This window comes from Adiantum capillus-veneris, chromosome 4 (assembly GCF_014529385.1).
Source record: "Adiantum capillus-veneris isolate H3 chromosome 4, ASM1452938v2, whole genome shotgun sequence".
NCBI classification, from domain to species: Eukaryota; Viridiplantae; Streptophyta; class Polypodiopsida; order Polypodiales; family Pteridaceae; genus Adiantum; species Adiantum capillus-veneris.
Window position 1 is genome coordinate 14,430,612 of NC_140934.1, and position 26,474 is coordinate 14,457,085.

General features: G+C 41.7%; 1 protein-coding gene across 2 annotated transcripts in view; it reads left to right on the plus strand.

Moving 5' to 3' along the window:
* The window catches only part of LOC147458748 (Glycine cleavage T-protein family), an 85,953-nt gene extending 73,097 nt beyond the window's left edge, over positions 1 to 12,856 (plus strand). For both annotated transcript variants that reach the window (XM_086510191.1, XM_086510190.1), the window contains one exon: positions 12,335 to 12,856. In XM_086510191.1, the coding sequence (XP_086366317.1) occupies positions 12,335 to 12,570 (236 nt within the window). In that variant the 3' untranslated portion in view covers positions 12,571 to 12,856. The remainder of the gene's footprint in view (positions 1 to 12,334) is intronic.
* The last annotated feature ends 13,618 nt before the right edge of the window (positions 12,857 to 26,474 follow it).

Sequence of the window (26,474 nt, forward strand, 5' to 3'; positions counted from 1 at the left end):
CAAGAGAAAATCTTGGCGTTCTTTTTCTAGAGCTGACATATTTGTCCTATGATCATCATTCAACTCTTTCAAAAAGATCCAGTAAAAAAACAGACTGGATTTTATTAATTTTGAAATGGCCGAAGTTGATACAATAGGGACAGACTCGCCCTTAAGTTTCACATCAAGTACAATGGTTGGGCCCTTTTCTGTAGTCAAAGTCTCTTTTCTCGCTCGAGTCGACCATGGTATTGTTCTTATGGTACCAGGGAATTCCCAAGAGGACATTACAACCTTCCAAGGGCATTATTTTAAAGTCCTCGTGCCCCAAATACCCCTGACAATGGAACCGAAGTTTGCCAATGACAGGTGTAATGGCTACTTTCCTGTTGGCTGCCGCTAGAACTGCCTCTGCTTGTGGCCCCATCCGATCAGGTGTAATCTCGAGGCGCGCCACCAATTCAGGTGAAATGAAGTTGGCCTTGGCTCCTCCATTAAAAAAAATCAGGGCTTCTTGATCTTTCACTTTGCCCCAAGCTCCAATCGTGCTTGGGTCAATACCCATGCAATCTGGAACCAGTCCTGCTTTCATCTTGCCTTTTCGTCCATGTTCCTTAGTTGGTTTTGAATTTTCTGGCCTTTCTTCATCTTGTTCTTTTTGTGCCTTTTTAGGACACCTCGCGGAGATGTGTCCTTGTTCCCTGCATCCAAAACACTTTCCCTCTTTGATGTAGTTGGCTCTCTCTCGAGGAGCAAGCTCGGGTCGTGAATCCTTATCTTTCTGATCTTGGGGGCTCTTCCTCTTTCTACTTTCATTTTTAGAAGTCTGTTCTGTTTTTTGCGTGATAATCTCATCGGTGGGGTAAGTCAAATTGACTGAGTGTATGGCAAAACCATGTTTCGCATGACTCATCAGTTCTTGAATAGAATGTGAAAGTCATACTGGTTGGCTTTATAGAAATTCTTCTTCTCGGCATCAAATCTGTGATCATCAGAGTTCGAACTATCTGAAGACGAGTCCTCTGTAGAACTGTCAGAAACAGGGCGAGACTTAGATTTCTTTGCCTTTTTCTTGCCCTTTCTGAGGGCTTTGCTTTTTTCTTCGCTTTTTCTCTGTCTTGTTTTCTTCGCTTGAGTCAGAAGAGCTAGAAGAACTGTCAGAAGAAGAAGAAGAAGAATTGGATACTCCTTCAAATCTAACACGTGTCTTTTGCTTTCTTGCCGAGGCAAAAGCAGATTGACGACCAAGTAACCCGGGAAGTCAGTTCCTTTCTTTTGCTTTTCGTCGAGCTTTTTGGCTTTGTTGTTCGCGTCAAAAAGCTGGGTAATTTGTGTATCAACCACCTCTTCCAATTCTTGCTCTGTAAACATCCTTGGAGTAGGAGGTTGTTTGAGTGCCGGTTTGAGGGGTGGCCTTGTGGTTTGCCGCCACTGTGAGTGCACCTCATCGAAGGAGGTTTGGGTCAAAAATTTTACAAATTTCGGGTGCTTCGCAAAATTTATTATCATCTTTGTTGCATCGTCAACCAATTGTCGACACTCCATCTCTACAATCTCCGGCTTGAGTAGGCCGATGCAGACCGTACTCCTCGTGAGAATCTTTTTCGTGATCTCTTCGCGCATCCCCGGATGCAAAGGAAGTCGAGTGATCTCTGTTTGAATCCATAAGTGCCGCGAGAAAAGGATCGGATTTTCCGGTAGAAGAGAAATTTTTTGTGCTCTAATACCATGATAACAAACCTGGACACTCCAAGTCAAGATTCTACCACGACACAGCAGAGATTCACTTCAAAACAATTCACAGTTCACAATTGATTCGACAGGACCCGGCGGAGTTCCGTGCTTAGAGATATTGGCTCCAAAGATTGGCGCCCCTTTCGGTAGTTCTTTTTGTATTGATATGTGCTCAAAGTACAAGGGAGTGGGAGGGGTCTCACTCTCAGACTCTGCGTCCAGATGCTCTGTAGAGTGGGAGCCCTGCCCACACTTATAAAGTTTTACAAGGGATGCTAAAAGCAAAGCCCCAAAAGCTGCCAATCAAAAGCAATTCCTCTCACAAGCCTTGCTTGATAAAATAAAGCAACTCAAAATAAAGCTCTCTCTCTCTCTCTCTCTCTCTCTCTCTCTCTCTCTCTCTCTCTCTCTCTCTCTCTCTCTCTCTCTCTCTCTCTCTCTCTCTCTCTCTCTCTCTCTCTCTCTCTCTCACGTAGGTTTTTTGTGTAGCCAAAAGTTGTTGTCCATACGCTTTTTGCCACGTCAGCGAGTACGTACAGCCTCCGCAGAACGCGTTGCAAATTCCGTGTCCGTACGGCAGTGTCACGTCAGCACAACGTCGTAAAATCCGGGACTGCTGCTTGCCAGAGAGAGAGTGTGTGTGTCTGGTCTGTAACCCATTTGAGTGTCTAGGATTATGCCACGTCATTGGTTTGTGACAACCAAGCATTTCCAGCAGGACCCATTAGCACCTCAGCAGCACGGCGGAACAAGTACCCCTCATCATCGTCGTCGTCCTCGTTACGCAGTACGCCAGCATCTAGTACCCTTGTGTTTTGGCTTGGCTCCAAGGAGCATAGCTCAATGTAGGGATCATCAGGACCTCCGTGTCCTTAGCACCCAAGTACCTTCAGTGTCCAAATTACCCGCAATATCAAGCACCAAAGTACTCATAGTACCAAGCACCTAAGTACCCGCAGTACCCAGCACTTAGTCTCTCAAGTACCAAGCATCCACCGCAGTAGCCCTCAGCTTCTTAGCAGTACCCAGTATCGGTAGCATCAATACCCATTAGCATCTCAACATTTAGCATCATTGTGCAAGTAATAAAGAACGTACTTGTCTGGCAACAGAGCAAGGGGACCCTTGAGGGTGGTTGGGACCCGATATATTGTGTCGTCTCTTCTTTCTCTCTCTTTGCGTCTCTCTCCTTTATTGCCTTCAGTTTAGTTTCTCTCTTTCAATGAAGTAAAGTAACCGTGTGTTTGTGCGGGGTACTAGATCCGAGCTAAATCATAAAACACTTCCGCTACACCTGACATTGGTATCAGAGCTGTGTGCATGCTTCGGCTTCGTGAACTGAAGGGAAGAACCTAAAGAACCCAAGCAGAACCAAGTACCGAAAGAACCTCTCAGTTTTTTTCCCTCAAAGAATCTTCGTGTCCAAATCGCGGACTTATTAGCAACTTCCACCCTTAGTCCATTGCGATCAGTTTAGTTTCTCTCTTTCAATGAAGTAAAGTAACCTTGTGTTTGTGCGGGGTACTGGATCCGAGCTAAATCATTAAACACTTCCGCTACACCTGCCATTGGTATCAGAGCTGTGTGCATGCTTCGGCTTCGTGAACTGAAGGGAAGAACCTAAAGAACCCAAGCAGAACCAAGAACCCAACGAACCTCTCCGTTTTTTTCCCTCAAAGAATCTTTGTGTCCAAATCCCGGACTTATTAGTAACTTCCACCCTTAGGCCATTGCGCATCGGGCACGCTCCCGTCTGCATTGCTATGTCTTTAAACGAAGATCAACATCGAATTCTCAGAAATCCAGATCTTGAGTACCAAGGTCTACTTGCCTCATATGCGGATACCGAAGGAGTTTGGTGCAAGGATCCCTAATGTAACGAACGCACGAAGTAGATCTCCCGGCTACCTGGACCACCTCCAGATACGTGTCGGACAAACCACTTGATCATAGCCACCATCCGGCAGCTCCTCCGTGCTAGGGCCAGCGTCCGAGGACATAGGCGTGCACTTGAAAGACCGAGCATCCCATACCACCCGGCCTCACCTCCTCGAGGTGACCTCGCGCACTCCTAGCCTCATGGGCTAACCGCTGGCACTTTGCCAGTGGGGGTTGATAACTACAAATGAGGCCTTGGCCTCCCTTTTATAATAATGGCCGGTCACACTGGCCGGGTTCACACTACGTCTGCCTGGACATTGGACGCCCATCCCGACAGCGTCTAGGCTAGATCCCCTTCTGTAAGCGGGACATAACATACTTTCCCCCTTGAGAACCATTGATGTCCTCATCAATGAAGTGGGGATACTGAGCTTTCAAAGTTCTAACTGATTCCCAAGTAGCAAACCTTTCAGATTGACCCTTCCATTTAATTAAGTACTCGTCATAAGCCTTTTGTCATGAATGATGGGTACGATGATCTAAAACTGCCTCTGGTTCTAGAAGAATATGCTCAATTTGCATATCTTGCCATACATTTTCCTCAATAGGCACAACGTCGGCTTCACCTTATTTTTCTTGGCGGCTGACATGAAACACCGGATGTACACTAACATCCGAAGGAAGAGCAGTTTATAGGCAACTTGGCCAATTTTCTTCGTGATAAAAAAACAGACCACAATATCTAGCTGAAAGCTTATAATGCTTTCCTTTTCGCATAGTCTTGGAATCCTTGGGTATCTTCAGATAGACCCATTGTCCCATCTCTAGAGTCTTGGGAGATCTCTTTTTATTAGCATAAGTAGTGACTCGATTACGAGCCGTTCTTATACTATACTTAGCCAATTCGAGCATTTCTTGCATGTCATACAAGAAATCACGAGCTCGGCGTTCCTTGACTTTTGACTTTCTCTAAGCTAATAGCAATCGGAGACTTAGGCTCGAATCCATACATCAACATGAATGGGCTAAATCCAGTAGTAGAATGCTTGCTTCTATTGTAGGCGAACTCTAGTTGTGGAGGATACCTTTCCCAATCGGACTGCCGGTGAGAGACATAGGCCCTCAACATGTCCTCTAACGTCTGATTCATCCTCTCAGTTTGTCCATCGGACTCAGGATCGTCAGAAGACGACATACTCAACTTCGTCTGAAGATGAGCAAACACACCTCGCCAAAATCGGCTAGTGAACTTAGTATCTTGATCACTAACGATATCCTCTGGCAGACCGTACAGCTTGTAAAGCTGGTTGACAAATAAGACCGCTAACTCATGGCTTTTTACTGCCGACTTTGTTGGTATGAATTTCGCCATTTTTGTAAGTCTATCAACCACAACCCAAATGGCGTCATTGCCCCGACTAGTATTTGGAAAATCAACAATGAAGTCCATGGAAATACTTTGCCACTTGGCATCTAGGATTTCCAATGGATACAGCAGGCAAGCTTTCTTAAGGCGCTCTGCCTTATTGACCCAACACTGAGTGCATCTCTTCACATAACTCTCTATGTAAGAGCGCATCCTTGGCCAATAGAAATATCGCTTGACCAAAGCTAAAGTTCTTTGGATGCCTAAGTACCCAACGCTAGGAACATCGTGGTATTCGAAAAAAATCCTTTGTCGAACCTCATTGATTTCCGGCACGAAGACTTTTCGATTTCTGAACAATAGTCCACCTCTAATGGAATATTGTCGTTGTCTCGTCTCTCCAGCATGACTCAATTAGCTATCTGAACGACAGCCCTCGGAGAGAGAGATAGAAATCCGTCGAGATTTCAGCCATAGACAAGGCATTAACCTCAGGAATCCGGCTGAATGCATCGGCAACTCAATTGCTGGATCCTTTTCTATAACAGATCTCAAAGTCAAACTCTTGCATGGCTCTACGTTTGTTGCATAGATAGATCTTCACTCCTTGCGCTATGTTTGTGATCAGGGTGTTGTGGATCTCCCGTCTACACGGACCGCCTACAGACACGCGTCAGACGAACCACCTGACCATAGCCACCATCCGGCAGCTCCCTCGTGCTCGAGCCAGCGTCCGAGGACGTAGGCGTGCACCTGTAAGACGGAGTGTCCCATACCACCCGGCCTCACCTCCTCGAGGTGACCTTGCGCATTCCTAGCCTCATGTAAGTGGGACATAACACCTAACCCTCTTCTGCATTCGCATTCACATGTAGCGTGCGTCCACTTCCGTTGACAAGCAACCTTTGGAAATACCTCCGAGCACCCTTATCTTTCATCTTCACCTGCAATGTTTTCATGACAAGACTACCCATGCTTGAGTATACGTACAACAATACTGTGCATTCGTCACAACAGGCAATGCACCTTTTGAAATCGTTGAGGGTGGCAAAAAGGTTCCTCCCATTTTGCGCACAAAGGACAACTGCGGGCCTGCTATGTAAACAGTAATGTGTTTGCTCTCAGAATAGGCACCATTTGGCGTTCTGGGAGATTTTCAAGTAATAGAATCAGCCCCCTTTCCTTGCCCAAAAAAAAAAATAGAGAGAGAAATGAAATGATATATTAACGTCTTCGAAAGGCCACAATCTATTGTCAGTGATCATGATCCTCGTTTGACCATTCTATTTTGATGAGGCTTGTTTGAAAACATGGGCACCACGCTCAAGTTTTCCTCCTCATTTTGAAAATCCGTAAATTGATGGACAATCAGAAGAGGCTAATTCTACTGTCTTGTATCTATTGAAGTGTTATGTGCTAGATAATAAGTGCAAGTTGGAACAATATCTACCCATGCTTGAGTATGCATACAACAATATGGTGCATTCGTTAACATGCAAAGCACCTTTTGAGATAGTTGAGGGTGTCAAAAAGGCTCCTCCCATTTTGCGCACAAAGGACAACTGCGGGCCTGCTCTGTAAACAGTAATGTGCTTGCTCTCAGAATAGGCACCATTTAGGCGTTCTAGGAGATTTTCAAGTGATAGAATCAGCCCCCTTTCCTTGGAGAGAGAGAGAGAGAGAGAGAGAGAGAGAGAGAGAGAGAGAGAGAGAGAGAGAGAGAGAGAGAAATGAAATGAAATGAAATGTTATATTAACGTCTTCAAAAGGCCATAGTGACCTATGAGACAAGAAAGTTACAAGGTGGTGGATCTGATACAAAGTCAGAGTAACAAAATAACAACAGTACAAAACAAAGATATATACTATGGGATCCTAGATTGGTCGATGTGAACTAAGCAAAAATGGGGGGGCGGCTTGCTCGGATAGCTGAATCACAAGAGATCTAGCATCGATCGTTGGCAAATCTCATCAATCTCCTCCATGGTTAGTAGTCTAACCGGGTGTCGTGCATGCCTGGCCAGCGTGCTCCGAATCTTCTGACGTAGCCTCCGTCGATGCTATGTAGTCCTCCGCAGTCGTGGGCACCTGGATTTTCCTAGTTCAATCGCTCGGTCGATCAGTGTGCCTCTGGTGTGAGACTAGGGGGAGCTCTGCTGTGGGAGTGGCTCTTGCGGCTGTCCCGTGTCTGCTCTGAAGAAGTCTGTGATCCGTCTTTGAGACTGGCTAGCCTCGCCATTCATCAAGCTATCTCTGTGTCTGCGCAGCTCGAGCAAGAACAGACCCAGGCATCTTTGATCTTCGTATCCCATGACTCTTGAGAGTGGTCCAAAACCCTCTCTGAACAAGCAATGGAAGCGGCCTCCTATCTCGTAGTAGACAGGGCAACGGCATGTATAATGCAGCTCTGTCTCAGGCTCCATGTCACACAAGGGGCATGTCCTGGCCTCTGTTGGTACTCCGCTGTATCTCCCAGTCTCAATCCGCAACTGGTGAGAAGATGTGCGTAACTCGCCAATAGCACACTGTATCCCGTGAGACAAGTGGGTATCCATGTATCCGGATCTTGTCACAAAACCATCTTTCGTAAGCTGGAGAAGGTGGTCTATGTAGAAAGCCATCTTCGTGCCCAATTCCTGTGGTGGTTGTATCCATGTCCTCCTGGTGTCTAGTTGGGTCAGGTCTTGGCGGATGAGGTTGGTGATCTCTGACTGTGTAAGAGTGAGAGATGGTGCATCCGATGAGTACTGGAATGGTGGCAGCCTGTCTATGCTGAACCCATGCGCCTGAAACCATGATGCCATCTCCCCATACCAACATGTTGTATCTCCTTGTATGGCTAACTGTCGAGAGGACTCAAGTGCTATGCGAGCATATCTGTCTCTAGGAAGTTCCCATGTGCGGTTTATGAAGGAGACTGATCTGGTGAGCGCCTCCACCACTAGTGGGGGGGCCGCTAGCTCTGCTCGGATAATGGCCGGTGGTACTGATGCCTTGGCTCTAATGAGCCGCGAGATCATAGAGACGAGAGGTTTCTCCATGTTCCCCCATCCATCTGTGCGGCCCGGCCTCCCACGGTGATCCAATGAAGGTCCCCATATCTCAGCTCCATACAGCAATGCTGAAGCCACCAAAGTGTCAAAGAGCCAGAGCTTCGTCCAGGGCTCCTGAAACTGAACCTGCGAACACATCTTCTCTAATCTACCCAGTGCTGCGTGGGCTCTAGTCAGTCTGGTCTCTGCTGCTCTTTTGAGTGAGGATGCAGGTCCGCTAAAAACCACTCCAAGGTAAGTGTAAGCATCTGTGTACTCCACAGTCTCTTGGCCGTATGTGAATGTAGGTGCTGACCTCCTGATCCATTGTGGGGTGGTATTAAACACCATAACCTTGGTTTTACCAAGGTTGACAGACAGACCACTTTCGTGGGCAAACCTATGCAAAGCATTCAGTTGACGTTGCATTCCCTCTGGAGATTCGGAGATCAACACTATATCATGAGCATATAACAAAAGTGGAATCCATGTCCCTGCCAACCGTGCACCTCTATCCCCATCGCTCTCGATGTAGTCAGAAACCTCATCCACATACATACCGAAAAGAGTAGGAGAGAGCGGGCAACCCTGCTTCACCCCAATAGTGGAGTGAACCGGTGTAGAAAGCCCCTCAGGGGTGCGTACATGCCCCACTACCGAGAGAGAGAGATGAAATGATACATTAACGTCTTCAAAAGGCCAGAATGACCTCTGAGACCAATCCGTTACGAACTGGTGAATCTGATACCATATGGGTCTGGGACTCTGGGTACCAAAAGAGATGCTAAAATGAATCTACTAGTTTTGGGCGGGGGGAGGGATATGGATGAAATGAAATGTTATATTAAACACGTTCAAAAGGCCATTTACCTATGAGACCAAACTGGTACAATCTTGATGAACTGATGCAATGTCAGGGTACAAAATAAATTGAGCGGAAATAAGATAAAGTCTAAGAGAGAGAGATGCGTACTCTTGTAACACCTTCTGCACCATCATCACCATCGTACATTGCTTCTTGGGTACAGAGCTCTACCCCTAAAACTCACTCGACATGGCGGCTCAACCGGTCTCCAGCGTTCCTCATACCGCAATTTATTATCTACATGTTGATTTTAGGTCCTGGGAGGTACAAGCCCCGAGTTGAAGGAAAAACGAAGCTACTTGCGGAGACCGCGTTATTTAAGCAGAGTGGTCGGTCAATCTCTCACTCGCTAGTCTCTTGGGATTGGAGCCAATCGGCATTGGGAGCACTTTAACGACCCATTACCAAGCTGTTATTCCTGGGTAGCGGGATCTTTATGATTCATTTTGTAGACCCCTTAGTTGCAGCGGCACTTTTGTCTCGCTCCCCGATTATAGCAAACAGATGAGGGCTCTACCTCATGCCATGGCACCCAGAGTTTACTGTGGAGGAGTTGGGAGAGTAGATAGCTGGTACGGAGACCCCCTCATCATCTCCTTTCCCGGTATACCTTAACTGTTCATGGAGCAGTCAGTGATAGAGACTTTGGTGGACAGCTTCGAGGAAGTAGTACAACTTACTGACGGAACCCCTAGAGTTCAGAGATTCACCACAAGGACATACATTCTAGAGACTATCAATTTTGGTTTGCCTGTGAGTACACATATAGAGGATCTCAGTCACACAGGATGGCCTGGTCAGTGTCTTCATTGCCACAAAATGGGGCACCTAGCAAGAGCATGTCCTACACAGCTTTGCCATAGACTGCACCAATGAAGACCATCTGCGCAGCGACAATAGCAGCATGCTGACCAGCCTGGTACCTCTCATCGTCATGGCCGGTAGACAAGCCCACAGTCCTACTGAGTCAGGTGGGGTTCCTATCAGGCATTGGAGCTGGAGTAGCAACCAGTTGACAGGAGGCATTCTTGCTGACCAAGGGCGGGTACACCTCACCAAGACCCACACTCTCCTCAGGTTGATCATAGCCGATCTCCAAATTTGTCTCGGGTTTGAGTTGCTTAGCCCGCTCCTTCACCCTTGACCAGCTACTTCGCCTCATAGCTCACATCGACATGTTTGCCAGGCCTCTCCTGTCTCATCCTTTGAGCCACATACAGAGGAGCTGCTAGCAGCCCCTCAGGCACCCCCTCGGGCACCCGCTCTTCCGGTTGCTCCTCAAATTATGGGTCTGCCTTCTCTGGTCCCCCCATCAATGAGCAGTTCTTGGGACATTGCCCGTGTTTGGGTCTTGATAGAGCAGAGAGCAGTGACGGAGGTCTAGACTCTTTCCGGATCAGAGTATATCTTCCAAGCAGGCCTCAGCTGGTAGGTAGCGAGATTCTCCCCATGTTATCCTTCTTCCTCCCCTTCACAAGAGAGGAGTGGTCAGAGGAGTCTGTTCTTCAGGTTGCACAATTGGTCGCTGGCAGTTGTACACTGTGATTTTATCAATATAAAAAGAATTACCGTGTGGGGCCCTTGACTCAGGGGCCAGTGCATATGGGTAGAGAAGTCTGCTCTACTGTCTCCCGTCTCTAGTGCCCTTTCAAGCTCTAAGTGTTATCAGTTTTATCGTGTGTCTGCTGTGGATTCATCGCCTCGCTTGTGGCTACTCTCCTTTTCTTGTTTGCTCGCATTGATCATCATGGACATCATCTATGGGTAGCCTTTCAGAGTATGTGTCAGGGTCCGGACCTTTAGTGGCAGCCTATTGGAGTAGTAGGTTCCCTTGGCAAGCACTCTTGTGTTGATCCTGTTCTCTCCACTGAGGAGGCAGCTCTTTGGAGATTCTTGATTTGGGATGGAGTCCTTATGGCAGAGTTGATATGGGATCTTGAGAAATGGTAGCGGCCCTCTGAGCAGACTACTAAGGAACCAGTCTCCTTTTTTGAGTACCCTGTTTGCATCACGCAGTGGATCTTATTGAGGCAGCATCATCCCCATTACTGTGCGTGCCAATCGAGGCACTGGTCTCATCAGCCACTCTAGCCTGCTTTTCAGTTACAATTTGGTCATGCATTTGGAGCCTCATAGTCAGCCGCTGGATATCTTGCTTCATATACGATTGCACATGCAGGACTCCTTGTTAGCACCCTGGCTGCTCGTGCTGGCCATGACCTGACATATCGGCAATGTACTAGAGAGCAGGAGTTGTCCCTATGCTGTTTCTTTCGGATATTCCATAGGCATAGCGGGTTAGCAGGCAGTATGTTGTTTGCTTATCAGAGTTGGTGTTCATGATGGGTTTGTGACACGGGGGGTGGTTGCAAGGTTATTACGGTATCCAGGGTCACACACTCTGTTTGAGGCTTCTCCTACAGATCCACTTTACACTATAGTAACATGGGAGGGCGACGCGAACAGAATTTAGGGAAAGGGAACAATGAAAACAACAGCAAAAGGTACACTAATTTTGAAACTTTTGAGCTCTAGGGAGACAATGTACAAGAGATTTCAAGGGATGCTCAATGGACCAATCTCCCAAAGGAAGTACAAACTGGAGGAGTACAATGTGAGTGCTAGCTACACACCAGGATGGCATACAGGAAGAGTGCAGTATAAACCACCGACAAGGGGTATAATGCCATGTACAGTGTCTCTGATCTAGACTGGAAAATACTGAAGCCCATGTCCATAGCTGAAGTAATGAGTATCAACACCACCTTGGAGGAGCCTGCTGATGTATCCCACTGGCTACGAAGAGTATGCAATGTGCAAGAAATTTCCAGGCCAAAGAAATGAGCATGACGACCAGACTATATATCATGCAAGCTTTTTGAATGGCAGTGCAGAAGACCTACATGATCTGTACTAACATTTGTTTGTTTTCAACACTTAAAATCCTCAATTGTCGACAAATTTTTTTCTTAAACCATCTTTAGGAGGGGAGCATTCTCACAGATAAGACGACAGAGGGTTTCTTTGAGTATATTGAATTGAGCACGCCTCTTAGATAACTAGAACCTTGAGCTCACAAGGATGTGGGTTCCATTCATGAGAAAAGAAGAGGATGTTCTCAAGTTCAATTGAACTGCTAAATGTTTTTTGTGAGTTTGGAATGTACTTTGTGCAGACCAGTTTACACTGGGAACTGTTTGGGGGCATCTTGTGTGCAGAAAGTGTTCTGTTAACTTCTGCTTAGTTTTGGAATTTAGGCCGAGCCCAGATTTCCACTGGCAGTTTACTGTTGTTTCTGTTCGAAGCATTGAAGCTTGTTGGCCAGAAACTAGTACAGATTGTAACAAAAAAGAAATGGAATAACAGTGGCATGCAGCAATCAATTTCTCAATTAAAAAAACAAGTTTCGGAACTGCCTTTTTTGTGTGAGTTTGGGATGCAATGCCATTTTTTAGCAGCTGTCTCCTTTCGTGACAGATACGGAGCACAATGTTGTGCCTGGAGCAGAGATCTTTGACTCAACCACTCAAAAGAAAGTTGGGGATGTCACCACTGTCCTCGGTTCTAGAGGCCTTGGATTAATTCGTCTTGAGGCAGTTCTAAAAGATGCAATTCCCTTGGTTGTCCAGGATTCAAGTGGGATTCATGTGAAAGCTTACAGGCCAAAGTGGTGGCCACCTGATTGGTGTCCTGAGGACTTGCGACACGGTTAACTTAAAATAGCTGTGTGTTCTTCTCAAATTGAAGAAAACAGGGGAGGTTGTTAGCCTCCCAAGTACATGATGAGTGTTCATTAAATGTTCCTGCAGGTTCTTGCATCAAGGTGACGGTTTTGAAGCCAAGGGCATTATTGTAGCCTTACCAATTTTTAAAAGCTTTCAACCATCTTGATAGTCTGTGATGACATCCAAAGGTTTCGAAGGGTTGTAATCATTCCACAATTAGTAAAAATTTGCACAAATTTGGAAGGTTTTGAATGATTCATCTTGGTGCCTGGAATCTTTTGGCGGTCTCGCTTTATTGGAGTGGTTCTATAGGTGTTAAAGTAAACATTGCGAAGCTATACACGTGCTGCCTAGATATCAAAGATGCCAGGTTTGCAGCAGTGAAGGTTGGTCTCCGTTTTCACCAGGTATTTTAGGAGATTATGCTCGTCTTGTCAGGTTGTGGGTGCAGCTATTTATATTGTCGGTTCTCTGAAGATCCTTTTTCTCTTGTCACGATTTGTATTTAGCACACCCCTTAACTGTAAGCCTGGTACGTTCCATTGCGGCTTCAAATTATTATCTTGTATGCAACATATTTTCTAGCCAGACATTTGTTTGCAGCCCTTTACTTTGGCATCACTTTTCTGCTTGCTGTTTGTTGGGAACACTTGTCTGTGAATACTACTTTTCTGACTGATGTGCGTACATGTCAATTCAGTTGTGCATGGGATAATGATTCGATATTAAAGTTCAAAATTGTGGTCTATACTTGCTTCCTTAATTCTGTGTTTTGGTTCGGTAATAGGTGTCATAGAGAGGGTGTAAGTATTTGCAATTCATCGGCTTAACCGGTTCTTTTGTTGTCCCGAGTACCTGAAACGTGGATAATAGTAGCTCTTCTGCTGGTTGTGGTAGAACTTAATGTTTGAAAATATAGAGGGTGATGGAAGTCATAAAGTCACAAACAATTTGCCTGTGGATAGTTTTGATTTTATTGCAGCAATGATGTATCTTGATGGTGTAGTGTGCTTGGTCGATGGTTGCCGGGAAGTGGTGCGGCCTTTCATGATTGATATGAGACCGACAAACAATTATTCAATTGTGATGTCCAAATAATTGGGTGTTGATCCCTTGAATTTAAGAGTTGAAAAGCGATTACCATAGCTTTGTAGTGCTCTTGAACAATGATCAAGGAAGGAAAAGGGTATGCACGACTTTGGTGAAAGAAAAGAGGCTGCTGACTTGGCACACTGTGCTTGGATGATGTTGGATTTCCTTCCTGCTGCTGGGGTGGCTGGCATCCGTCACCTGTAGGCTAGATTATGAACAAGGAGGTTCAGCAGATGGATGGTGCTGATTGCCTGCCCCGCGACCCCTAATTGTGAAGGAGTATAGGACATCATTATGCCAATCTATGTGCACTTGATAATGGCGTTGTGTCTTAACTAGGAAACATGTTGGCTTCCATTCACCCTAATAGCATTACGTGAAATTTCTCTAGACAGGCTAGGTCATTGACATAGATTGTCAAGACAACACAACCCGGTGAATGTGAGATGTCACATGTGATTGTTGAAAGATCATTTCTCTTGATGTAATGTGACACCTTACAACTGCTCCACAACTTCATAGCTTATCATATTGGTATGCCCTGTACTCACAAATGGGATATTGAAGTACTAAATAAATCACTATAGTCTTTCACTTTGCAAATGCCCTTGCATCCATTATTGGTTGTAACAATTCATCTTTTCTTATTCACTTGTGTGTTGGCACTTATCGCATCTTTCTGCATAAACATTTGTATCCATCAGTACCTTTGGCCACCAAATACTAGCCGTCATTACTCCTTTTTCCATCTCGTTTGTTGAAATATGGCCTCCAGCTTACCGTCCCATGTGTCTGTTCTAGTTATGCATGATCTTGATTGCTTATTTTTACCTCTGTTGTAGAGTTGATGAGCAATCATTACTTAAAACTCATGGTTAACCTCCATTTGTTGGGTTGGCCATGCATTTACATGTCTGCACATCTCTTTAAGGCATATTAGGACAACACACTCCAAACCTCACAAGTTGTTGGTAACTTTTCTATTTAGCACAATGGAATCTAGATGTTATTATATGAAATTTGACCATACACTAATGTAAATTTGTTTTCCCAATGCACACACGCTTATTTTCCTCCTCTTACAAGATGTAACCGATGAGTCTTCACATGAGTATACGATGCATACGAGTCCATGGGAGTCAAAATTATTCACTACTCTCATGGGTCAATAAGGCTTCCAAGGAGAACTTGGTGGAGGTACATGCACATTAATAAAGTTGCTCTACAAACTTATACTAGCCAAAGATGCTTAGGCCAAAGCTAAAAAGAGAATCCCTGTTGGACTCCCTCTTAAAAATATGCATTTATAAATGTGTGTGATCATTTCTTATGTATAATGGTCTACTTTAATGATGAATACCCCTTTTCTCTTTCCACCCTACTCTATTATTGGTATTAGAACCACATAAAGATAAGTATTCCTTACTCCATTAGGTTCTAACTAGTACATTAATACCTCACTAATCATTGCGTGTAGTTACCTCTCTAATTAAGCCATCACATTCCAATAAAATCCCCCTCATAATTATATTTCATCCACAAAAGATTGGTGTTGTTGAGTTGGCCTTCACTTAATTTCATACGATTGATTGGTAAAGTTGGGATCCTTTAATGTAGTTTTAATTGTTGTTTTAATGTTTTTTCATCCTCAGAATAACATCACCACAATATATCACTTTAGACAAAGCATGCATTCAATTGCTTAATGATGAAGCTTCTTACTTTTTCTTTCCATAGAACCCTATGTCTATAATTAGAGATAATTAGAACCACTTACCATATTGACAAATATAGGTGTGTACGTGCGTGGAAAAGTTGCTATACCTAAAATAAGGCACCCTACTTTGTGCTTTCATAGCACCAAAGGACATCTTGCCCACTTGGCTAGCACACGATTCCTATGTTGGGGGGAAAGAATTGTGGGCACAGTGTACTGGTTAATTTGAGAGAGATACCCTAATGGAACAAGCAATAAATTGGATTGAAGTTTGACATGTATGGAGGGATTGTTCTCATGGGTAGACTCTTGACAACTAGGCTAACTTGAGTCGGATCTTCATGGCCTATTTTTTGACAGGTCAGATTCATAAAGAAGGTATCCTGTGGTCTTCCTCTCTAAAGAGGAGCACCGGTGTCTTATTCCTTGGAGGTGCTTAATGTAGCGAAGTATCATGCTCACCCACTACTTAGCATAGAGACACACACCCTACAAACACTGAAGAAGGTTTCATTTAGCCAACAAAGAAGGGAAATCTCTCTCTCTCTCTAAATGATTTCAACTAGTCCCGATGGACGCCTATGTCTTTTTTGTTATGGATGATGTCTTGATTGTACAATTGCAAGGAGAATGACCTTGTAAAGTCTCCAAGTGTTAAGATCACTCCGAAAGCACAATGGGAAGAAAGATTTATAAAAATTTAAAGGCCAAGGTTTTCATACTTGACACAAAACATTATAAGGGGATATTTGATGAAAAGTATCTATGGGTCCTAATAAAAAGCGTCTCTAGAAAAGAAACTTGAGCTAGATAAACTTAAATTTGAAATCTCTCTCTCTCTCTAAATGATTTCAACTAGTCCCGATGGACGCCTATGTCTTTTTTGTTATGGATGATGTCTTGATTGTACAATTGCAAGGAGAATGACCTTGTAAAGTCTCCAAGTGTTAAGATCACTCCGAAAGCACAATGGGAAGAAAGATTTATAAAAATTTAAAGGCCAAGGTTTTCATACTTGACACAAAACATTATAAGGGGATATTTGATGAAAAGTATCTATGGGTCCTAATAAAAAGCGTCTCTAGAAAAGAAACTTGAGCTAGATAAACTTAAATTTGTACATCATCGTCATCTTCAATTGTTACTCAAATTGCTACAAAACATGATCAAGCCTCACATCCTCATCATAGCATTTCATAGTAGCTAAGTGTACTCTATAGATGAACTTACTAATGCTTTCGATGCCTCAAAAGTTTATGAAAGTGATTTGGTGCAAGAGCAAGGCAAAGTAAAATGATTTTGAAGAAATAATTGTACAAACCAACAATGTAAAAAGGAGAGGACATTGTTGGCCTTGTCCTCAAAAGCAGTGTCACAAAGCATACACTAAGGATGAGGAACCTGAAGATGATAAAGTTGTAGTAATGTTATGAGCTATACCTAGAAAGTTTGACCACCTAGTCGTAGTGCTTGAAGAATAGAAAGCAGCACTACACCTAAAAGATGTAGCCAAAGCACCAAAAGGAATTGCAATCCGTTTCAAGGAGGGGACGTATATACCTAGCTTCGTCATCAAAAATCAAATGTTTCATTTCTACAAAAGTGGGACATCAAACCAAAGAATGCTACAAAAATAACAATTGTGCTCATTGTGGTAAAAGAGGACATCCATTCGACAGATGCTATTTCAAGGATCAAACAAGAAAAAGCAATAAAGTGATGATAATTGAAACAAAAAAATAAAACTTGAAGATAATGTAGCAATAGAGAAAGGAGATGAAGATGAAGAAAGAAATCACTTTGCTTCATATGATTTTGACTCTTACATTTTGGAAAGAGCACATGTCCACTCTTTGCATTGTACCATTTTGGAAATAGCCTAGGTGTGCTTGATCTTGCTTATGGTCATTGGTTTGAGGGGAGGTCCCCTAATTATGAGTCATTATGGTGCCCTATGATTATGAGCCATTAGTCATCTATGAGTATGGACCATTAGGAATTTGTGAATTTTGACAAATGAATTTTCCCTTTTTTACTATCTCTCGAGTGCAACATCTCCTATCTTAGTACCCTTTGGTCTATTTCTTACATTTTTTGGGGATACTACTTGTTTGCACGTGTGGTTTCTATTTTGCATTTTGAGCACTAGGGGTTGGGTAATGTGTGAGGTGGACTAAGTCACTATAGTTCCCCTTATCGCAATGTTGTCATAGGACAATATAGATGGGATTGGGTTCTCAATAGTGAGATTGGATTGACACTATTTTGAGTCAATTGATTTTTTTAATGCCGGATTTTTAATATATTATCTACTCACTATTTATGCCTATTAGGATTTGAGTTTTATAATCAAATACTACCAAAATTTTGTCAAGTTTTTGGTAGATCTTTTACCACAATTTTATACTTGATTTATGCACCTTTCTATTAGAAGATTTGGTTGACATAGTATCTGTTTATGCATGAGTGTGCCAAGAAAGAGGACAAGGGAAATGCCAAGATAGAGGCAATCAATGCCGCCACTACTCATAATAGATATATTCTCTTTTCTTCTTCTTTGCTTGCATGTGTTTGAAGGAGCAAGGATGACTCATTCACCCAAGATTGCATCTTGGGTTCTAGTGCAATCTTTCATGTTCCTCCTTATAGAGAGTCGTTGACTACCTATGCCGATAGAGCACATGGATGTGTGCATTTGGGCAAAAACTTCGCTTGTAATATTGTTGATGCAGAAGACATACATTTGAAACTTACCAATGGCTCTCCATTTGTGCTCAAGAATGTAAAACATGTTGGGTTGATTTTAGTTGGGTTGCTGATGATTTTGGCTATTACACATGCTTTAGCAAAGACACTCAGAAGAGTCAAAAAGGAAATGTGGTACTCTTTATCCTTTATGTTTGTTTAGAATGCAAGTTAATGTTGTAACATAAACAAATATTCAAATGCCTCTTTGTGGAATAGCTGGGTGGGTCATTTGAGATAGGATGGAGCTCTATCTTGTTTGGGTTACTTTCCTGTTTCAAATTTTTAGACTTTGAACTGTGTGAGCATTTTATGTATGGTAAGCATACTATATCAGTCCCTTTTAGTTTGCGAAACAAGAAAAGGGTTGAGAAGCTATATCTAGAGCATTCTGCATTTGGGCCTATGCCTACCAAATCACTATGTGGCGCTACATGTTTTATCGCTTTTGTAGATTATAGAACTTGCCAGGTTTGGATATATCCATCAAAGTATAAAGATGGCATCTTTTTTGTCGCACAAAGATGAATTTCATTTGTAAAAAATCAGTTAAATAGGAAGCTTAAAGTACATACAAATTTTGTGGCATCTGGCAGTTTGTTTATAAGCTCAATGCTTAGAAGAAATATGTGGAAGATTCAATATGTGAAACTTTTTGTTTAAAGGTTGTTGCAGATGCAAAACTATGGCATACACATTTTAGTCATCTGAGTTTTTTCAGTTTATCGGGTTTGCATAAATGTGATATACTTGCTTCAGTGTCCCGTCATGAGTTTTTATTGAAACACATACAATATCATATTTATGTGGTTTGCTCAACATCGATCTCCATATCACGATAAAGTTATTGTTGAACTTATCTTGGAACCTATATTGTGGTAACATGGGTGACTCCTTTTTATAAAAGGATGAGTAATTTCTCTATTATTGTTATTTGTATCACACAGAAATGCTCAAAGGCATAAACAAAAAATTGAGATCATACATAATACATTTTTTATCCACAAACTTAACAACAAGACCAAGTTCTGCAAGTCCAAATACAAACAAAATGTTCCTTCTTGATCTAAGGTACATATAAAGGATCCAATACTGTGAAAGACCTACTACTTACAATAGTAAGCACAATCTTTCCAGGTCCCTTCACTAAATAAGAGCCATTGTTGGTGCACATGATAGTATTCCTGCTAGAGAGACAAGGGAACATATAAAGGTGACCCAAGGACCCCTTGGGTCACCATTCAACATAAGTTACTACCAAGTACAAGAACCCACAAGAAAGATACAAATCCTCCCTGTGCCTTTTCTCAAGACCCATTGCCAATAGTTTTTAGCCTTGGCATACCACATATGATCCACAAATTTTGCATTAAAAGAAACATGCATAGGTGGCTCCTATTGAAACACAACACTAAAAGCCCATTCAACATCATTCATAACATTCTTCAAATATGTGATGGAAGAAGCATGTGGAATGGTTGCATTTGACTCTTTAGCGTGAAACTTAGGACATTGCTTGATGAGATGATCATTTTGCCCTACAATAATGAAATTTCAACTTCTTCTTGCCTTTATTGCCAAAGTTCTCATACTTATTATTTTTTGAGGAAGCAACAACTACTATCGAGGTAGGCTTTCTACCTACAGAATCACTGTATTGATGTGGCAACAGTGGTATTCCTCTTCTCTTGTGCAACCACAAATGAAAGTTAATAGCACACTGCTTAGCCCTATTTTTTTTTGGATTGGACTCTTGCAACAATGCAAAGACAAGACCATCAAATTTCACATCATCGGGTTCATTCTCTATCATAAGCTTAAAGGTGGAGCGAAAGGTCTGATTAGAATTGGACAAATCATATAGGATTATTTGCAGAAGAGTACTATAAAAAAATGAGATACCTTGCCAATGGAAATTAACTACACCTTGAGACCTTTAATTTATGCAAGAAATACATCCATACCATCCTCCTCATGCATAACCTTGGACTCTGGCTTGTTACACAAGTTAGGAATTTTTGCAAAATTTTAAACTGCATATAATTGAAGCTAGACTATCCCAAGCTTGTTTTGTCATTTCTGTTAGTAGGAGGAAAATCAACTCTAGCAACGAAATTGCTAGAACCAACAACATCATCCATAGAACTTGATCTTGCATCATAAACCTGCAAATGGTCCAAAAAAACCTTTGTAACAAGGAAATACTACATCATGTATGCCCAAAGTGGGTAGTTGTCCCCATAAAGTTTGTCCTTAGGAGAGAGCTTGCAGAAAACATCATTGTTGTTAACCATTGTCAATGACTACACCTAATGCAAAAGTTTCCTATGTTGAGGAAAAACTACATAAAAGTAACATGTGGTACCAAGCACAACCCACAATAGACTACAAAGTGCCTTTTTACAGAAACCTATATGTCAAAAAACTTGCACAAGGGCCTAAAATGCTTGTGTAGTGGTCCTCGTAGTGGAAACAAAAGTCAACATAATCACCTTAATTGGAGAACATTAGCGGAAAGGGTGTTGGGGACAATATCTCGGATGTTGAAGCCTACTCTGATACTAATTGTTGGAAATATGCCTAGCAAAGATGGAGAAGATAAAGGAAAAGCTCAAGAGCACACAATAACATAGGAAATAGTATTACTGAGTATGTTAATACAAAGATAAAGATTTCCCTAGAGTGATGGGCATAACTACAAACTAGGGGGAAAAACCCCTAATAATGGAAAAAATAGCTTCAATAATCTCAAGTGTGTTCACACACCACTACCATAATATCGTAATAGTTAAACCATAAAAGCTCTTTGAAACTGATATAAAAACCACATCCTACAAGATAGAGGAATAATTGATGGTTTCAGGAGGATCGTTTTTGGTGGAGAAAGTCTATGAACCCATAAATGCAACTCTTGAAGCATATCAAGCAGGACTTCAATTCGGGCCAAAATATGGAGAATAAATGAAAATATTTACCTAGATCTAAAACTTGAATTTCCAAAACTAGAGGCTTCCAAAAATTTATAAAGATCACACAAGAACCTTTAGATCAAAGAAAAAATGGAAGAAAGAAATAAAATAACATACATTATCCAAAAGGAAACTCAAATGGGAACAGAAAAAGAACCAATCCTTGTGCTAGTTGATATGGAGGATGAAATTAAAGGAATTTTACCTATGAATGGAGATTGGCCAAATCACCTATAGGAGACAGTGAGAGATGCCAAAAAGCCAGTACTTAAAAACCCTACATTTTTATTTGGAAGAATAGGAGGGTAAATCTCAAGTATGTAAACAACAAAGGATTGTACAACCAAGGAGATGTGGGATGCGAAAAACATATAATCATGTCAACATCCTATCAACGCTTGATCACACTAAGTGAACTACTAAAATTTCAGGTCATATCTCTAGAAAAATCTTTGTAAAATTTTTGAGAGAATAAAGGGTGTAACCTGAGAATAAATAACAAAAATCTAAAAAGAGCAATCTCTAGTAAAAGGAGCCCAATCAATTCCAGTGAACAATGTAGGATATTACTATAAAGGGGAAGAAGAAAATACCACTCTACTTGTGGAGTATGGTAGGATAAATCTTCAGCTATACTAAAGAATGGAGCCTGCAACTCGCTAGCCACCAAACAAGTATGGGAAACTTAGGAAAAACTTGCTATACAAAAAACATGCATGAAAATCTAGGGGGCGTACATGTGGAACGACTTGTAGACTTACGTGAAAAGGTAGTACTCACTTCTTATGGTGTTGACTACCAACATATATGCGATTGTGGGTTTTGGCAAGAAATCAGAATACGAGGTCATATTGAGAAGACAAAGAAATTTGCCAACACACTATTCCTATGCGAGAAGATGCAAAGCCAATCCATCAAATACCAAAAAAGAACATACAGGTTGAGTTTTTTCCATTGTGGTAGTGCCTAGAAAGAATAGTAAACTATGGTATGTGTCAACCTGAAAAACATGAATGCAGCAACCATGAGAGACAACTATTATCTTCCCATTATAGAGCATTTCTTAGGATTTTGAAGGTACAATCAAGGATGTGCAAATATAGCTTCTGTTATTGAGGGGGGGCATCTTTGCCTACTCTGTCATGCCATTTGGATTGACCAATGCTCTAGATACATACCAATAACCCATGAGTCATGATCTCAAATAGTGTTTGCGGATATTCTTGGAAGCATGTATGGATGACTTGTGTGTCCATTCTTCTATGCAAGCAGATCACTTTTGATCACCTACAAAGGTGTGTGAGAAATTACATGTGTAAAGGACTTGTTTAAACCTAGAGAAGTGCGCCTTCATGGTTTGACACGGCAAAGTTCTTGCTACTTCCCTCGAAACAACCAGTCATACCAAATATACTAAGTGAAGACAAAATTTTGCCAATCCATTGGGCTTCATGGTCCATGGAGTTTTTGGGAACTCAATTGACAAACACTCTTTGGCTATGTGGAATAAAAATATGAAATAATCTAGTGACAACCTTAGCCTCACTTGAGAAATAAGAATGTTGTTTCTACTTTTTAGAGGAAAAGCCAAGAGGGGAGTTGTTCCATTAGTGGAAAATGTGGTATTTTTACATGTTGTGCTTAGGCTTGTGGAAGATCGTTCTATAGATTATAAGCTAAGAGAAGTGGGGAAGCTTGTCTCCAAACTCTTTCCTGCTTTTAAATTTCTCTTATAGTTTGGTTATCTTGTGCTATCCTCCTCATTTTATAAGCTTCCTTTCTGCCCTCTTGGTAGCCAAACAAAGAATGAAAATTTTGGTGTTCAGCTGAGCCCGTCGAATAGAAGGAGTCTGGTAGAGGCTATGCCTAGCTCATGAAATGTTAACACGCCTATAATTACACTTGTCAAACAAAGACCTGTATTTCCTTATCTATGATTTCTACACATGTATCATCATTGAGATTCTCACTATCAAACGGTTTGGAAGTGCTTACTATTAGAAAGTTTCCAGATTTCTTACAACACATGAATGCTTGGAATGAAGGTGACATTCATAAACTTGATCGTTATGAAATTGTTATAGTAAACAGAAATTCTAGGTTTTGTTGTCAAAATGTGCTAACAGAAATATCTAGCCTTGTTATGCTGGATATAAATAGTAAGAGATAGTTGGGAAGCTTCATAGATGGTTCATGTACCATATCAAACTCCTAGCTGGAAATGATATTGATGATAGCTATAATGTTTGAGATCACTTTGTTTAGCCTCTAGCTTACTTCAACAATCTTAGACTTAACTTGCATGTTTTAGCCTTTTTTTGTGGTTCTTATTACATTTTGCTGATTTGTTCCCTTATCTTGCACATTCTCTCTCTCTCTCTCTCTCTCTCTCTCTCTCTCTCTCTCTCTCTCTCTCTCTCTCTCTCTCTCTCTCTCTCTCTCATCTGCAATCATACAAGATAGCATACACATAAACACAAGCTTAAAGGTTCAGAATTAGTGATTGTGATAGGTGGGGTATCATTTTTTCCATATATTTTTGTTGTAATCGTCCCCCCCGCCCTTCCCCTGTTAATGACCAATATGATTGGATTAGAACACCATTCATGGCCAATTGGCCATTCTACCATTGATTTACATGCCTTTGTTGACTTGGCATAGAGGGACGACCAAGAAGAGAAGAGAAAAAAAATTCCAATCTGATGAGAGCACCCTACTCAGGTGATTTTAGACAAAAGAGAGACAAAATAGAAAAGATCTGGTGTTTAACAAGCACATTCACAATCAAATGAAAAGTCTCGTCCCTCATCTTGGAAAAGCGCATTGTGGGCTTTATAAATATCCTTGCTCTTCTCAACGAGCTCTTCTATAGCTCCACGTAAACATGATTGCAAGACAAAAAAGCAAGCAACAACATTGTCTCTATTATCATTTAAAACTTTGGTGAGATATACAATTTCAACTCCTATTGTGTAAGATATCGTCACACAATCACTTTGTCGTTAGCCTCAAGTGTACAAAGATACATATTGTGCAGTGCTGATACTTGGAAGGTGCCTAGGGATAATATGACATGGGCCCTAAGGGACTACCTTGTAACAGTTTCCAAGAATCACTAAGGCTTAATTCTTTCAGAAATCCATAAGTCACCGGTCCTAGTGCCAACTAACTCAAGTCTCATGCTTGATTTTAAAGTGCATTCATTGAATATATCAAGGAGATTAGTGTAGAAAGTGCAACTCCTTGTTGGCCTAATAATGCCTTAGGGGTCTATTGGAACACTTGGGAGCAATTATGAACCATTGGACTAAACTTGTTGATTAATGCCACATGGCAAACAATACCACTTCCTTCCTCTTTTTTATGTATGTTGTGAAGAGGGATACTAATTTTGTGGCCATATTTGATTAATGCCACACGGCAAACAATACCTCTTCCTTCCTCTTTTTGATGTATGTTGTGAAGAGGGATACTAACTTTGTGGCCATATTTGGATCTTTTATCACCTTATGTAGGCCATTGAGACTTCCCACCTTATTTAAAAAACTTCTGCTCATTTCACATGTAGCACTATCGTAAATCCCATGGTTCCTAAAGTATTTGTAGAAAATTTGATTTTCATTCTAAATCTCTAAAAATATTATTTAAATTTGATGAGATTGTTTTTCATAACTCAGCTAGAGAACTCATCCAATCCAGCCCTACCTTTCCAAAAAGAGAAACCAATTAATCCAAAATAAAAACAACGCATAATTGATCAAACAAGGGGGAGAAAAAGGCTTGGTGTATAGGTCTCAATATTCAAACGTTTAGCTTGGTGAAATGATTTCTAAATTTACCTAACTGACCATGTATGTGTTAAACTTTTTTCCAAGTTAATAAAATGCAAATGTAACTATTTTCATGACATTAAACCTTGCTTGTTTTCCCTTTCTTTCCTTAACTTCCTCACATATAATCCCTTATGAACTAATATCCTCATGAGCATGCCCAAATGTAATCACACATCAACACACAATTAAGCTGTTAAACCCACCTACGTACTACAAAATGGTCTAAGGTGCAAAAAACTTTTCACTTCTCTTAGAGGACCATATGCCAAAGATATATACATAAAGAAACATTACAAGGGAGGTTGGATGAGCAAAGAACTCCCTCGTATATCAAATCTATGTCTTGTTGTTGGGGCTCATGCCAACTGGTACAATGCCCGCTACTACTAATCACTAGCCTAATTCATTGATGCACAATAGAATAAGGATCTATGAGGCATCATAATCCTCATTTTGTACTCCACCCCCTCCGTGTGTCTGCTCTTCTTCTCCCTTGCACTGTGCACACATTGCAAACTCTACAAGTGGTATCAGAGCTGAGAGAAAAGGTCTTGTGGAGAGCTTAGAGAAGGTTACAGAGAGAGAGAGAGAGAGAGAGAGAGAGAGAGAGAGAGAGAGAGAGAGAGGGAGATGAAATTTGCGTTTGTGTGTACGTAATTTCAGGCCGAATTTTGGTTTCAATTATTGTTGCAGCTTCTTCATTGTGCCCAGAGTATTTTCACCAGGTGTCATGAAGTTGTACCCCCCTTTAAAATCCATTTAGCTCTCAAAATATCCATTTGAGTAGCACAAAAAAAGGTAGTTTTCAACCGACGTTTTCGGCATCAAGTTTGACTCTTGATGCTTCTTGGCTTATGACATGGTTTCAATTTTTTTGACAATCAATCTCCTTGTGTCCCATAGATCTTTAGCATCCTTTGTGCCCTTGCCATCGACTATCTACCTTTGACAGTCATCATACAAGATCTACATCGCACTTGCAGGTACCTATTTGTTGACAGATTCTCAGAGATAGTTCATAGATACATATTACACACAAAGGGAAGTCACAAGTTGGTTTTCTTTCACACAACAAATCTACACGCATCTTTGACAATGACATATGTTTACAAGAATTTCAGTTCTAGTGGGAGCTTGGATACATGGTTTTATGTGTGACTAGCACTTGAAAGTGTTTGTGCTTCATTGAGATCATTTTACACCCCAGAGGGAGTTGAGTTCTCTGATTTTTTCTTGCACAATTGTTGGTGCGTATTTGAGTGCATGCCCTTCATCTTGCAATGATTTTATGACCCATGTATTCTCTGTTGCGGATACTACCATTGTACGCCATTGTGGAGCCAATTTTGGCTCGTTTTGGCAGTTCGGGGTATTTCTTAGACTCAGTTCGAAAGAGCCCTTTTGAAGACTGTGGCTAGTCATTGCGTCTGCATAACCTTTTGTGAGGATCATTGCGTGAGGTTTTTTAAAGCCAAGCACTGGGGGACCATGTTGCACAGTGTAAGGTGGAATAGGTTGATGGAGATCCCCATTTAG